Source organism: Acomys minous (genome assembly GCF_964271855.1).
Source record: "Acomys minous genome assembly, chromosome: 3".
NCBI lineage: Eukaryota > Metazoa > Chordata > Mammalia > Rodentia > Muridae > Acomys > Acomys minous.
Genome location: NC_140485.1, coordinates 18,955,059 through 18,968,720, shown reverse-complemented (window position 1 = coordinate 18,968,720; position 13,662 = coordinate 18,955,059). Strand labels below are relative to the sequence as shown.

The 13,662-nt window shown below is 47.6% G+C and overlaps 1 protein-coding gene across 1 annotated transcript in view; it reads left to right on the top strand.

Moving 5' to 3' along the window:
- Positions 1 to 397: 397 nt before the first annotated feature.
- The window catches only part of TGM6 (transglutaminase 6), a 29,148-nt gene continuing 15,883 nt past the window's right edge, over positions 398 to 13,662 (top strand). The window contains exons 1-2 of the mRNA XM_084777858.1: positions 398 to 643; positions 13,145 to 13,318. Coding sequence (XP_084633984.1) covers positions 637 to 643; positions 13,145 to 13,318 — 181 coding nt within the window. The 5' untranslated portion in view covers positions 398 to 636. The remainder of the gene's footprint in view (positions 644 to 13,144; positions 13,319 to 13,662) is intronic.

Here is a 13,662-nt window from a genome sequence, read left to right as displayed (position 1 = left end):
GAGGCCTGTGCTTGTATGTGCAGGGGGTTTTGGTGTGTATGGAGCGCTGGGTGCCATCCCTGTAAGATCACAGGCCAGCGCCTGTGGACCTAGAGGGCAGCTGTGGTCCCAGGACTCTGGGATGAGATGAGAATCTTGCTTAGAGGAAAAGAGACCACCTGGACTGGGCGCCATGACTCCTGGACTCTGGTCCCAGACACTGCAGCTCTACTGACATGCGCCTTCAAACGGCTCTGAGCTCCCAGGTCCTCCAGAGGGCTCCGGAGTAAGAATGGCTGGGAATAGTAACCATTATCTCCCTTCTAGTCTCCTGGGCCGCTTCTCATTAGTCTTGTGACCTTCCTGGGCCTGTTCATCCTGTAATGCAGCCCTCGACTCCATGTTTCAAAGGCATCTTGGCTGGAGCCACTCCCACACCAGACACCTTCTAGGTGCAAACCAAAGCAATTACTGGGTGATTATGTCTCATGGATGTCATTGCTGGAGTGAGGAGGCCACACCTCTTCTCCCGAGCTCTGACTTTGCTGCCTAGGAGTGTCCTCTGATGTTCTTCATTAACGTGGCTCTGACTGGAGATTCTGGCACAACAATCTACACACCGCTGCACAGGGACGGAGGTGTCCATCCGGCTGTTGCATGGCAGGTGAGTGGGCAGTGGCTAGGGACCTCAAGCGGTGGGTGTTCCTGAGAGGAGCTTTTGCACGTGTAGGATGGGAGGCGCTGTTTGGGATGAAACCTTGATCTTTGCTTGTTAGGATTTCAGATTTGGTTAGTCCACAAGATACTCTCTCAGAGTCACCAAGAAATGGAAGAGCTAGCCCTGAATTACCCTGTGAATCATGGCCAAGGCTCAGCTAGAGTCAGATCTGTCCTATATGTCTTGATAAACTAAAGGAAGCAGGAACTGAAACAAGAAGGAAGGACTCATATCTACACACACACACACACACACACACACACACACACACACAAACACACACACACTATACAGATTCAGAGACATTCCTGGACATAGTTGGGGACCATGGGTCAGATGAGACCTAGAAAGAAGTCTCACGTGGAACCTCATGAGCCACGTCCCCTCCTAATTTGAACCCACGTACTTGAGGGGAAGTGCAATTCTCTCTGAGGTGAAAAGTATCAGGTGGCTTTTCATAGAGAGATTTGCCCTTAGTACCTCATCTGAACTACAGGAGTTATAATACAAATGGTTTCACAGGCCTGCTGGGAGGGGGGAGCCAGGGTACTTCACTCTGCCACACAATAGCTCATGTGGGCCTAAAAGGAACAGCAGACTCAGGAAATGTATCCCCACAGAACGGCTCCAAGACAGGGAATAGGAACAGCAAACCCTGTTAGGTTCTGGGGCACAGTGAGGAACACAGCAGAACCAGGAACCTGCAGTCGGAGATCGCTAAGGGATATTCCCTACTTTACACCTTCTGTTTTCCAACACCATGGGAAAACGCATGGATCACCTCTTCTTCAGTTCTTTACTTTTGAACGCAGTGGCCTTTCCTTGTTTCGTAGTTTAACTTCTTCATGGAAGTTGATAACGCTAGTGGGCAGCCATGCCTGCCTGGCTCCTAGATGGGTGCTATCCTCTGAGTGGAGGCTGCGTCTCCATCAGCACTGCTGTAGACAGAGACGGCTTTGTTTCCCTCTGGGTTAGAGGTTTTCATGACCCTCATACTCCTCCCCTATGCATCGATTTAACACAGTCTAAACTTTATGGCTGAGGATGGACAAAGTCAACGAGGAAGCTCCAGTATCAGATCTGTAACTCTTTAGATAGGTGACCACCTGTCTCCATCTGTAAACTATGGGGGTCAAGTGCTAGAGAGATGCCCCTGTGAGCAAAGGCTTGCTTTCTGTACAAGCATAAGCTCCTGAGTTCAAATCCCCAGAAGGCATGTGAAGCCAGGCTCAGTGGCACTCATTTGTAGTCCCAGTATTTTACAATGAGAGAGAGAGAGATTAAAACAGGAGAACCCCAAGGGCTCACTGGCCAGCCAGCCTAACGTGCACAGCAGCAGACAACAGAGACCCTGTCCCCCAACAATGCTGAAGGTGAAGACTGACATCTGAGAATGTCCTTTGGCCTCCAACATGTGTGCCTGAATTCGCTCACGCAAATGCAAACTTACATGCACAGGTCACACACACAAATAAAACGAAATGTTGGAGTCAGAGCTAATATGCCTGGAATATAAACTGAATGTTTTATTGAATTCAATTCCCCAGGCTACCTTGGTCCTCCTGCCTTCTTTGGAGTGTTCTCTCCCTCCGATGATGGATATAAATGAGATATAAAAGCCTGATAACAAATATGTCCATTACAAAAAAGACCTCTCTCCTGCCCTGTGCAGGCAGATGTCACTAGTTGGTCCCAGAGCTCTTTCCTACAGAGCCTGGATATAATCCCAGAATTCTCTTCAGCATGGGTCTTCAGTATTGCTACCAATTGGTCAGTATTAGCAAATGCAGTGAGACCCTTTAGCCATCAATGAATTGCAATAGACTTTGAGATCAGAAATTCTAAGAGCTAGTGGAACACTCTGTATGGTACTGGCGCTTAGGAACCACTGGTTGAAGTTGATGGGCCATTATTTACTTCTGTGAGAGACCTGGCTTCCAACAGGAGCAGGAAGGCAAGGGGGATAAAGCGGGAGCCCCGGGAAGGCCTTAGGCAATTTCCCCCAATTAAGCATTTAGCTATGGAGTTCAGGTGCTTGTGATGCATACCAAAGGCAGAGTCAAAACAGGGCCCATTAAAAAACAATTATGCTGAGGCCCGAGTCTGGTTTCTGCACTCAGTCTTACTAGGTGCCATGCCAGGCTGGGACAGAGAATTGTCACTTAGCTCTGTGGTGTCACTGGTGTGGAAGAAGAGAGGTGTAGAAACTGGGTAGCTGTGGAGATCGTGGCAGAAAGCGATGTGTGTGGGGCACAAGCTTCTACGCATCAGCCTCCTTGTTCTGCTGGTCCTTGAGGACGGCTGGTAAATACATAAGCTAGAAGAGAAGGGAATGAAGCTGGCCTGGATGGGATTGGGGGAGGGCCAAACTGAGAATAGCCTGTAGAGCAATGGGATGTTTCTGAAACTCTTGCCCCTGGAGCTGAAGAAATGACATGTTGGCATTCATACAATAGAAGAGATCCCTGGACCACTTTGAGCCTCGGTGTCTCCATAGCAACGGAACGGCTTGAATAGGATGAACTAAAACAGTCGTTCCAAGGCTGGCAGGGCAGTAACTTCAGGCAGAGCTGAATAAGAGAGAGTGAAAAGAAAGCTAGTGTGTGAGTTGTGGGTAGGAAGGTAGAGTGGGGAAGCGTTTTTGGCAAGGAGACAATAATTTTAACCCCCCCCATCTACAGAGTTCATAATTGTGGGTCTGGGACTGTGCCAGGTGTCTCATTCACAGGGACACTGTCCCTTCTGGTTGGAACCTGTTGTTCAACAGTGTTTGTTAGTGGCTTCTTACACTCCCAAAATCTCCTTGTTTAACTGGTACAGTTGGTCATTGCCTACTTTATGCTTCTCAAGCCATAGGAGGAAGGTCTTATAGCCACCACTTCCCAGGGAAGGAAAGCTAAACCTCAGAGAGGCCCAACAATTTTCACAGGGCCACATAGGCAGTAAGTACATGAGTCAGGACGACACTAATTGGCCGAACACTGGAGTGGCAGCCAGGAGGTATTGCATAAATACTGATGACAGTAACACAATTAAAACATATTTGCTGAGTTCCTAGTATGTGTCAGGTGATGCTCTGAATACTATGGATCATTTCATTTAATCCTCTAATACTTGGTGACAGGACCTAACAACAAGCTGCGTCCACCTGGCGCCTGAGTTTCAGAGAGATTTACTCACTTGCTGCAGTGAGCACAGCCCACAAAGAATAAAACCTATATTGGGACTCAGCTGCATACCTCTGAGCCTGTGTTCATAGTATCTCTCCAAAATGCAAAGAGGAGGCAGTGAGTGCGCAAAGGGAAGGAGCCAGGGAAGCCGTAGGGAGGGCGGGGCATCTTGCAGTGCTCATATTGTGCCCTTTCTCTCTGCCTGGTGAGCACAGCCTCTGACCTAGGCTCTGGCCCAGTTATTGGATGTTCACCCTGCATATCCCTGAGGGAGAATGCCTAGGGGCTGGTAATGTGCTCTCCGCATTGTCCTCAGGCCTTAGGCTTTGTCAACCAGAGATGTTCCAGCTCAGGTCCTGCCCATCCCAGCCCCTCCCTGGCACCTGGCAAGGAGCTGTGTAACCATCCTCACATCTGCACACTGATCAGAAGATCAAGAGGAGCACTTGGGGACCAGAGGTACTTGTTTCAGCAGCTAGCCACAGAACCCCCAACCTGTTAGGTCCTTCTGGGTCATTTCACAGATAGAACCACTGAGGCCCAGAAGAGAGGAAGCAGCTTGTCCAGGTCCCACCAGGGCTTGGCAGCAGTAGGTAAGCATTAGGTTCCTCGCCATATCCCATCTAAGGGTCAGAGAGAAAGAGAAATTCGTCCACTTATCTAATACTCACGGAGCATCTCTTAAGTCTCAAGCCCTAACCCAGGCTCTTAAGGCCCAGGGAGGGCTGGGAGCCAGGGCTGACTGCGGTGGAGCTTTTAGTCCAGAGGAGAAACACATATCGGCAGGCAAGTCTAAAGCATCCTTGACCATGGTTACAGGCAGAGGCTTTGGTTTCAGATCGCAGCATCTGAGCTGGGATGAAGAGTGAGCGACGCTGTGTTGTGGACACCTGGAACCTGCATGTATCTGCCTCCTCCTTTACATTGCTCTGTCGGTCAGATCTCCTCCTCCTCCATGCTTCGTGTCTCACTGTCCCCTTAAGTCAGGGAGACCCCAGTTAGGATAGGATTGGATGTGAGCACCAGAGTGGTGGCTTTGTCCCCTGCCTCCCTTGCTCGCCAAAGCCTGGCCACCATCTCACTCTGATGGGTGTGATGTTGATGGGTCTAGATGACTTGGGTCACCTCAGAAGCATCTCCAGTCCCAGACCGTACCGAGATGGGGGCAGTGACCTCCCGAACTGTGAGGAGGTATAAAGCTGCCGTAAGACGGCAGCTCATGGTTTCCTGGTTACTGTGTCTGCAGAACCACCAAGGCATAAAAGGAAGAGCAACACTGAAAGATGAGGACATGGGGAGGAGCTGAAGGAATAAGTATATTAGCTTAGCAAGAGGAAGAGCGTGTTAATACGTCAGGGTGGGTAAGCTACCTCCTCAAGGGCTGCGACAATTCGGTGGAAGGCTAGTGAGATGATGGCCCAGTGGGTGTAGGCAGTCAGGGTGCTTACTGTGCAAGCCTGGAAACCTAAGTTCAGCCCCCAGAACCCATGAAAAGGTACAAGGCAAAAACTAACTCCATAAAGTTGTCCACTGATCTCCACATGTGAGCAACACACCCATGTCTCCTCATATACAGTATGCATGCATATTTATGCCCCCACACACATTGAACACACACACACTCATAATAATATATTTTAAAGGAATTCAGCTGAGGGATCCAGGTTTAGTGGCAGGTGCCTTTGCTGGCACTTAGGATATAGTAGCGAGAATAAACAGTTCAAGGTTTATCTACAAAAATGTTATGCAGACTGAGCAGGTTGTGTTTATGCACTTAAGAGAGAGAGACAGAAACACAGAGACACAGAAAAACTACTTAAGATAAAGAATTTGAATTTGAAAGAGCAACAGGTATATGGGAGGACCTGGCAGGAAGAAATAGAGGAAAATGATGTAATTATATTATAATATAAAAAAGTGAAAATTATAATTTAAAGAAGAATTCAAGGTCATCCTTTGACTACATAATAAATTTGAGGGAATCCTGGATTACATGAAATATTGTCAGAAAGGAGGAGGAGAGAAGAGAAGAGAAGAGAAGAGAAGAGAAGAGAAGAGAAGGAAGAGAAGAGGGAAGGAAGGAAGGAAGGAAGGTGAGCTGAGGAAACTTGACCCTGGTCTGGGAAACTATGAGAGAGATGGTCTCTGAGAGTCAGGGTTAATGATGACAGTGGTACTGACTCATCCCACAGAAGTAGGAGTAGGGATTGTGGTTATTGGGATGTAACTATCTCAGTCTTGTCGTGCCTGAATATAAAGGGGGTGGGATTTGAGGATTTGATGAGGGTGCTTAGGTCTTGGATCAAAGCAGATGAAACCAGAACCAGAACCTATCACATTCTGAGGCATCTGTATCCTTCTCACAGATAGGCAGGAAAGGATAGGAGGAGAAAGATGGGGAAAGGAAGTGGAGAGAGGCGAGTGTGGCCAGATATTGAGAAATAGCGTGGTTATAAGGAAAATTAGTCGCTGGGGAAAGAGGTCCATGAGCTGGAGGGAGTTTAGGATGGGGGAGGAAGCAAGAAGAGCTAGGATGCTAGCATGGACCATGTGTAAGAGGTATGTGGGATGCTGAAGGAGTCTGGAGGCCAACGTGGGCTCTGCTATGCTACATCACCACAGGAGTCATGTGTTCCTTCTGCCAGTGATAAGGAAAATGACTGCTTTTGATAGAGGGGGGCCAGCTTCTTCACACATGAGGAATTGTGGCTTTTATCTAACAGCCAGAAATTCTCCTAGAGTCCCAGCTGAGCCTGTTTCTGGATACTTGGACTGCTTTGGGAAACGGAGAGTCCTTTGGACCTAACATCCTCCTGGCCACAAGTTCATCCTGTCCACTTTTTCAGCTTCAACTCAGAGAATGTAACTTTCCCTTCTATCTTTTTTTTTTTTTTGGACAGTGACCACAAGCCTAAATGTGCTTTCCCTGACTCTCTGTGCCTTCTCATGGTTTAGCTGAAGAACCCTGCCCACCCCCGCGCCCTTCTACGGTGGCTTTTGATGTCTATTGCTGAATGCGCTTGCTTTCTAGGAGCCTAATGGAGGAGGCATGGCTCTCCTCTTCCCTGTTGGCATCTCTATCCTCCTATGCTGATATTTACAGCCCTGTTGTTTTTCTTTCAAATTCTAATAAAATGCTCAGTGAGCTAAAAACAAAAAATAAAGATCATACGAAGGTACTAGAATCTTTACAAAGGCAGTCATTTTTACCTAGCGCATTGGTTACTTCTCTGCTGCTGTCATAAAAGACCACGACCTGAGCGATTTATACGAGGGAGAGTTTATTTGACTTACTGCCCCAGGGGAATAGGAGCCCATCTTATTGAGGAAGTGACAGCAAGCAGCAGACATGGCAGCCAGAGCAAGGAGCCACCAGAGGGAGCGCAGAGCCTCAAACAAAGCACAAAGAAGAAAGAGAAAACTAGAAACTGGTGTGAGGCTTTTAATACTAAAGCCCGTCCCCCAGGGACACACTGCTGCCAGCAAGGCCACACCTCCTAAACTTCCTCTAGGATGCCTCCAACTAGGGGCCAAGTGTTCAAAGCCTGAGTCTATAGGGGACATTTCTCGTCCAAGCTACCACATCCTAATTCTTGCTCCCCATAGGCTTGTGACCATACCACAGTGCAAAATACGTTTGATCTAACTTTAAAGGTCCCAATAGTCTTTCATGATCTCAACACTGTTTAAAAGCCCAAAGTCTCTTCTGAGACTCAAAGCAATCTTTTAATTGTAACCCCCTGAGAAATTTTTTTTAAAAAAGCAAAGTACGTACTTCCAACATATAATAGCATAGCATATACATTATCATTCCGGTAGAGAAGGTTGGAGAAACAGAAGGAAATACTGGACCAAAGCAAGACCAGAAACAAGTTAGAAAAATGTCAAGTCCTGTAGTCCCATGTCTGTTGTCAAAGGGCTTAGGTGGCTCTACCCTCCCAGCTTTCCCTCCGGCAACACACATCTCTCTCTTGGGCTTGCTCCCTTCCTGTAAGCTGCTCTTCTAGATAGACGGCCCATGCCTCTGCCATCCCCAACATCTTTAATCTCCAATGCAATCCAGGCTTCGCTTTCACAGATTAACGCAATGGCCTCGGGGGGCCTCTTTTCCTCTCAAGGCTTTTATCCAAGGACTCCCTGCCACACGCTGTCTGGCCTCAGCAGCTCTCTGAAACTACACAGGAACAATCCATAAATTCTTTACTCTTCCATCCTTCATGCCCATAAAGCCAGCGCCATATGGCCAACACTGCCAAGTGTGGCTCCAGACTGGGACAGACCCTGGTCCCCTTGACTTACATCAGCACCAACATTTTTGTTCAGTTTCATTCCGGGAAAAGATAACTGCCTGCACTCTTTCACAGGTTGGAAGCTTAGCTGGGTGAGATCTTCCCCTGAGGGAACTCTCCCCTTTATTCCAGAACAGAGCAAAACTCCTTAACAATGGCAGTCTCTCTTCTAGTGCATGTGACTAGGCTGTGACATTAGGCACCCTAGTGCTCCTTTTCTCTCTAAACTGTACATTTTTTATTTCTTTTTGGCCCACTTGCTCTTCCTCACTGGAGACTTGCATACGGGTTATCAAAAAAAATCACCATATCATAGTTCCAACATCACGCAGTCTTGAAATTTCCTCCTCCTACAAAATTCTTTGCTTTTTAATTTAGCTTCAGGTAAGATCTCAGGACAAGACCAGAAGGCAGCTAGATTCTTTGCCAAAATATCACATGAATGGCTTCTGGCCCAATTACTGTTTTTAAAAAATCAAATCTTTGCTTCCTTCCGGACCCTCTTGAGCTAAGCCTCCACAGTTCACATTACTCTCGGCAGGCACTGCTGTCTTCAGGGCTGCTGCTAGAACAGCCCAAGTCCTGCTTACCGCAGTCAACAGCTTTTCTAGTCTAAAGTTCCAGAGTCTTCCATATTCTTCCAAAGAACAACATGGCCAGGTTCTTCTCAGCAGCAGCCCACTCTCAGGTACCAACATCTGTATTAGTTACTTTTCTATGGCTGTAATCAAACAAACAAACAAACAAACAAACTACCATTACTAATAGCAGCTTAGGGAAATCAGAGTTTATTTGACTTAGGGTTCCAGGGGGACAGGACTCTGTCCTGTCCGGGAGGCTTGGCAGCAAGAAGCACAGCCAGAGCAGGAAGCTCACATCTTCAAACACAAGCATGAAGCCCAGAGAGTGATCTCGAGGTGGATCAAGGCTTTTAATCTCAAAGTCCATCCCTGATGACGTACTTCCTCCAGCAAGACCGTACCATCTAATGCTCCCTAAGCAGCAGCACTAACTGCCACCAACTGCAGACCACGTACCCAAATGCCTGCGACTATGGGGACATTTCTCCCTGAAATCACCATACCTACCTTCTTCAGGCCACGACCCTTGCTAACTGCTGTTCTAATGCCTACGATGCAGGGTCCTCTTGTGTTTTAGAGTCCTAGATTTCTGGGTCTGCGATGCTTGGGGGGTCAGAAGTAAAGGTAGCAGTGCACGGGGTTCTACACGCAGACAGACTGCAGTGCCAGAGTCCACGCCGCACTGGTTACAAAGTTCTGTAACTCTTCCTGTTTCCATTTGCAAAGATCATAAGAGGCCCACAATAGTTAATGAAGATTTAAAGAAGCAGCGTGCATAAAAATACTTAGAAAACTACTGTCTCTGCCCACAATTAGTGTATTCCTGCTGTATGCACCAAACAAAATGGAGGCAGAAGCCCGGTTACCCCTAGGCAGGAAATAACTATTTAAAGATATTCCTAACGGTAGAGTTCTTGTTGCTAGGACAAAATATCTCAGAGGGTAACCTAAAGAAAGAACAGTTCGTTTTGAATGACAGATTCAGCAGTTTCAGGCCATAGTCACTTAGCTGCAGACATTTGGGCAGAAAAGCATGGTGCCTGAGCATGTGGGTTTGTTCATGAATATTAATAATTAATATTCATTCATATATTAGTAAAGCCTAGTTACTCCTCAACCAGCAATTTCCCCAAATAGCCACACATGGAGACTATGATTTATTCAAAAACTAAACTCAGAGCTGAGCATAAAATCTAATCTACTCTCCTACTATCACTGTATCTCCCACCCATCCAAGGTCCCCAGCACTTGCAGTTATCATCTCCTCTGGGATCTGTCCTCTGTCCTTCCCTCCTGTATCTTCATCCTCGTGGTCCCTCTCTTGACCTCCCTGTGCCCCGCCCCTCCCCCGTGCCTGAAACTGCACGCCTTCGCTTCCCTCCCTCCCTCTCCCTACTCGGCAATGATAATATCCAATCAGGGATAATTTGGGGGACCAGAGTTACAAATGTCATTTCGGGGTACATGAATGTCTGCTCAGAAAAGACAGCAAGTGGGGAGCGGGGGCAAAGTAATTAACATTAGAATATATAGCACCAGACCAACCCCCCAAGATGCTTCTATCCCATGAAGACAGGAAACAGACCTAAGACCCAACTCTCAAAGCTTCCAGGGCCTTCCAAAATAGCACCACCAGCTAGGAGCAGAGTGCCCGACACATTTTAGGGGCCACATTTTATATCTAACCCATAATAATATTGTTTCATATCACATCATTACATTTCTCTCCTTCTGTGTTGCTTTTAAAATACAGGTGATACATCAAGAAATAGGACGTTTCCTCTCCTTGAGTCTGGGCAGGGCTTTGTAACAGCCATAACTCACAGAATATGGTGGGGATCACAGAGTAAGACTTCTTAGCTCACAACACAGGTTTTTCAGCTTCCTCCGGGGTCTCTTAGGTCACTTGCTTAGAGGTACAGGACACTTCGGCAGTCCCAGGGAGCACCCCATGTGGAGAAGGCTGATGTTCTCAACTTAGGTCTGCTTCTCCATGTAAGTTAAGCCCACTGGAAACTGGTCCTCTAGTCCCAAGCAGGCTTGCAGAGAAGAACAGCCCAGCTGATGGGATTGAGCCCACAAGGAGCCCAGGCTTACGCACTGGCCAGATGAGCACTGAGCAAACTCGTGACTCACAGAAACCACTTGTAGTCAATTTACTTTCTGTCGCTATGATAAAACACTGACCGAGCAAAACCAGCTTGGGGAGGAAGTGGTTTGTTTAGCTTACATGTCCAGGTCACAGTGCATCATCAAGACCAACCAAAGCAGGAGCTCGAGGCAAGCACCTGGAGGCGGGACTAAAGCGGAGCTCACGGAGGAATTCTGCCTCCCAGCTTGCATGCCCTGGCTTGCTGAGCCACCTTTCTCATACAGCCGAGATCCTCCTGCATAAGGATGACAGTACCCCAGCCCTCCTACGCCAAATAATAATCAAAAAGATGCCCCGCAGATACACCCATAGAACAATCTGATGAAGGAGAGTCTTTGATTGAGGTTCTATCTTCCCAGATAACTATAGTTTGTGTCAAGCTGACTAAATAAATAAATAAATAAATAAATAAATAAATGGTGCACAGCATGAGGTAGCAATTCTGGTTTCCCTCAGCTAAACTCTGAAGTAAGCAACAGATTGCTAATATTCTCTTGTTGTTAATTTCTTAAAATGAATTTGATGCATATTATTGACTCCAGTTATCGTTTCAAAAATTATTATATTCTAAATATACCATAAGAGGTAAATTTTAAAAAATCAATTTTAGCTCAATACAGTTAGGCATAGGAATGCTTATCACAACTTTATCAGGACGCATGGCATTCTGGTCAGGCGACATGTAAAATACCAGGGAGTCACCAGCCACAAATGCAGACTTACTCCCATGGCATGTGGTGGGGACCAAAACTCGACTCAAACAGCATCACTATTGGTGACAGAACACACTTTGGAAAGCTCCAGCAATGTGTGTGTTAACAAGTAAACACCTGACATTGAGGAAGGCAGGTTTATTTTGGTTCGTGTTTCAGAGCATAACGTCTGGGTGGTGAGGACGCGTGGCAGGAAAGGGCGCTTCCCCCTTATGGGTGGACGAGAAGCAGAGGGAGAAATACATGGAGGGACTTCGCAGTACAACAGGGCAGCGCGCGGCCAGACAAGTACCACAGCCCAGTCCTCATCTCCCTCCAAGTCTTGGTGGTCTGCTGCTGGCAGCAATCCAGCCTGACAGGAGCTTCTCTTCAAGCGTCAGAAGCCACTGTGTAGGCTGTTGGGTCCCCAGTACTCAGTATGACACCCAACACCTACAGGAAGGGGCCTCGGATAGGCAAAGGGTGAGGACTCTGAGGTGGGCTCGGATTCGTCACTCTTCTCTCCCCTAGAGTGGCCCCGCCAACTGAAGACTTCGCCTCGATGCCACCTCCCCAAGGAAACCTTGTTTGTCGCTCTTAAGACTGAGTGAGGCCCCTCTGTCACTGTCCCTCCAGCTTTTGTCCTGCTCACAGCATGTATCTAAACAGTAATCTACCAAGTGTGGGCTCGGCTACTCTGGTGATGCCCCTGCGGGTTTGGAACATAATGGCAAACAGTTGTTTATTTCTCACACTTCGAGTGCTCTCAATGACAAGGAATTGTCCTCACAACCACTCCAGTCGTGTCATCACTCCCATTCTGCAGAGAAAGCAGACAGATCAAGTCGAAACTGGTCCCTCCAATAGACAGCCAAGTCAGGCTCTGATGCCCATCGTCGTCGACTCAGGGGCCCTACCCATGAGCACTGAGTGTCACCACGCCCTCACCGAGGACCACAGCATGTCTCTCTTGTTCATCAATTTATCTTGGTACCCAGACCCCAGACTGATGAAAAGAATGTGTCAGCAACCCTCCACACTGATCTGTTCTCTAGATATGAAGGAGCCTACTTGCTGAAATTTATTTTTTTTTTACTCCAAAACCAATTTTCTTGGCATTTCCTCGGCTATTCACAGACATCTCAAGCAGAAACTACAGTCTAGTTCCAACTTTCATGTTTCTGCATTTTGTTTGTGTGGGGATTTTTGGGTTTTGGTTTTTGTTGTTTTGCTAGTTTTTTAGGGGCTTGGGGTCTTTTTTGTTTTGTTTGTTTTGTTTTTGTTTTTGTTTTGAGACAGGATCTCACCATGTAGCTCAGGCTACATAGTGGAACACACTATGTAGACCAGGCTGGCCGACACTCACAAAGATCCTTCTGCCTCTGCTGGGACTGAAGACCTACTATCATAGGAACTTTACAGAACCTAAGTACAGTTGAGAACAAGAACCGACGGGCTGTCATAAGTGTAGATGGACCAGCGCTGACAGAGTGAAGCAGGCAGGAAAAGGAATCAGAGTCAGGTACAAAAGCTTGCCCTCATTTCTCTCCTCTCCCTACTCAGGGGTCAGGATCACCAAGGTGGGCTGGCAGCATTCAGAAAATGGTCCTGCCCACCACACCCAAGATTACCCCTGCCCTGAGCTGGTGGTTCGGAGGGGCCAGTTATTCAGGCTTACCCTGGAGCTGAGTGGCGTCCTGGAGAATGAGGAAACCTTCATCTTCACTGTGGAGACAGGTAAAAGGCCTTGCCAAGAGCTGCCCCTCGGCAGGCTACTGATTTAATGACCAGTCAGTACCCTGGGCTTTCTAGGGGAGAAGGAAGTCTCCGGGAAACTGGCTGAATCCCCAGGGGCCTCTGATAACAGTTTCCAAGGGGCAGGTGGAAAATGGCACCTGCCCACAGCAGCCAGCGGGTGAGGGGGACCCCTCTGGAGCCCTGTGTACAGAAAGAAATCCAGAGCTCTTGGTGGACATGGAAAAGTCCGCCACTTTTGGAATCCAACTTCTTTCCTTTTCCAGCCAGATAAAAGGCCAGCTGCCACTTTCTTCTTTGCTCAAGGGATGGTTGGGAGCCATGAC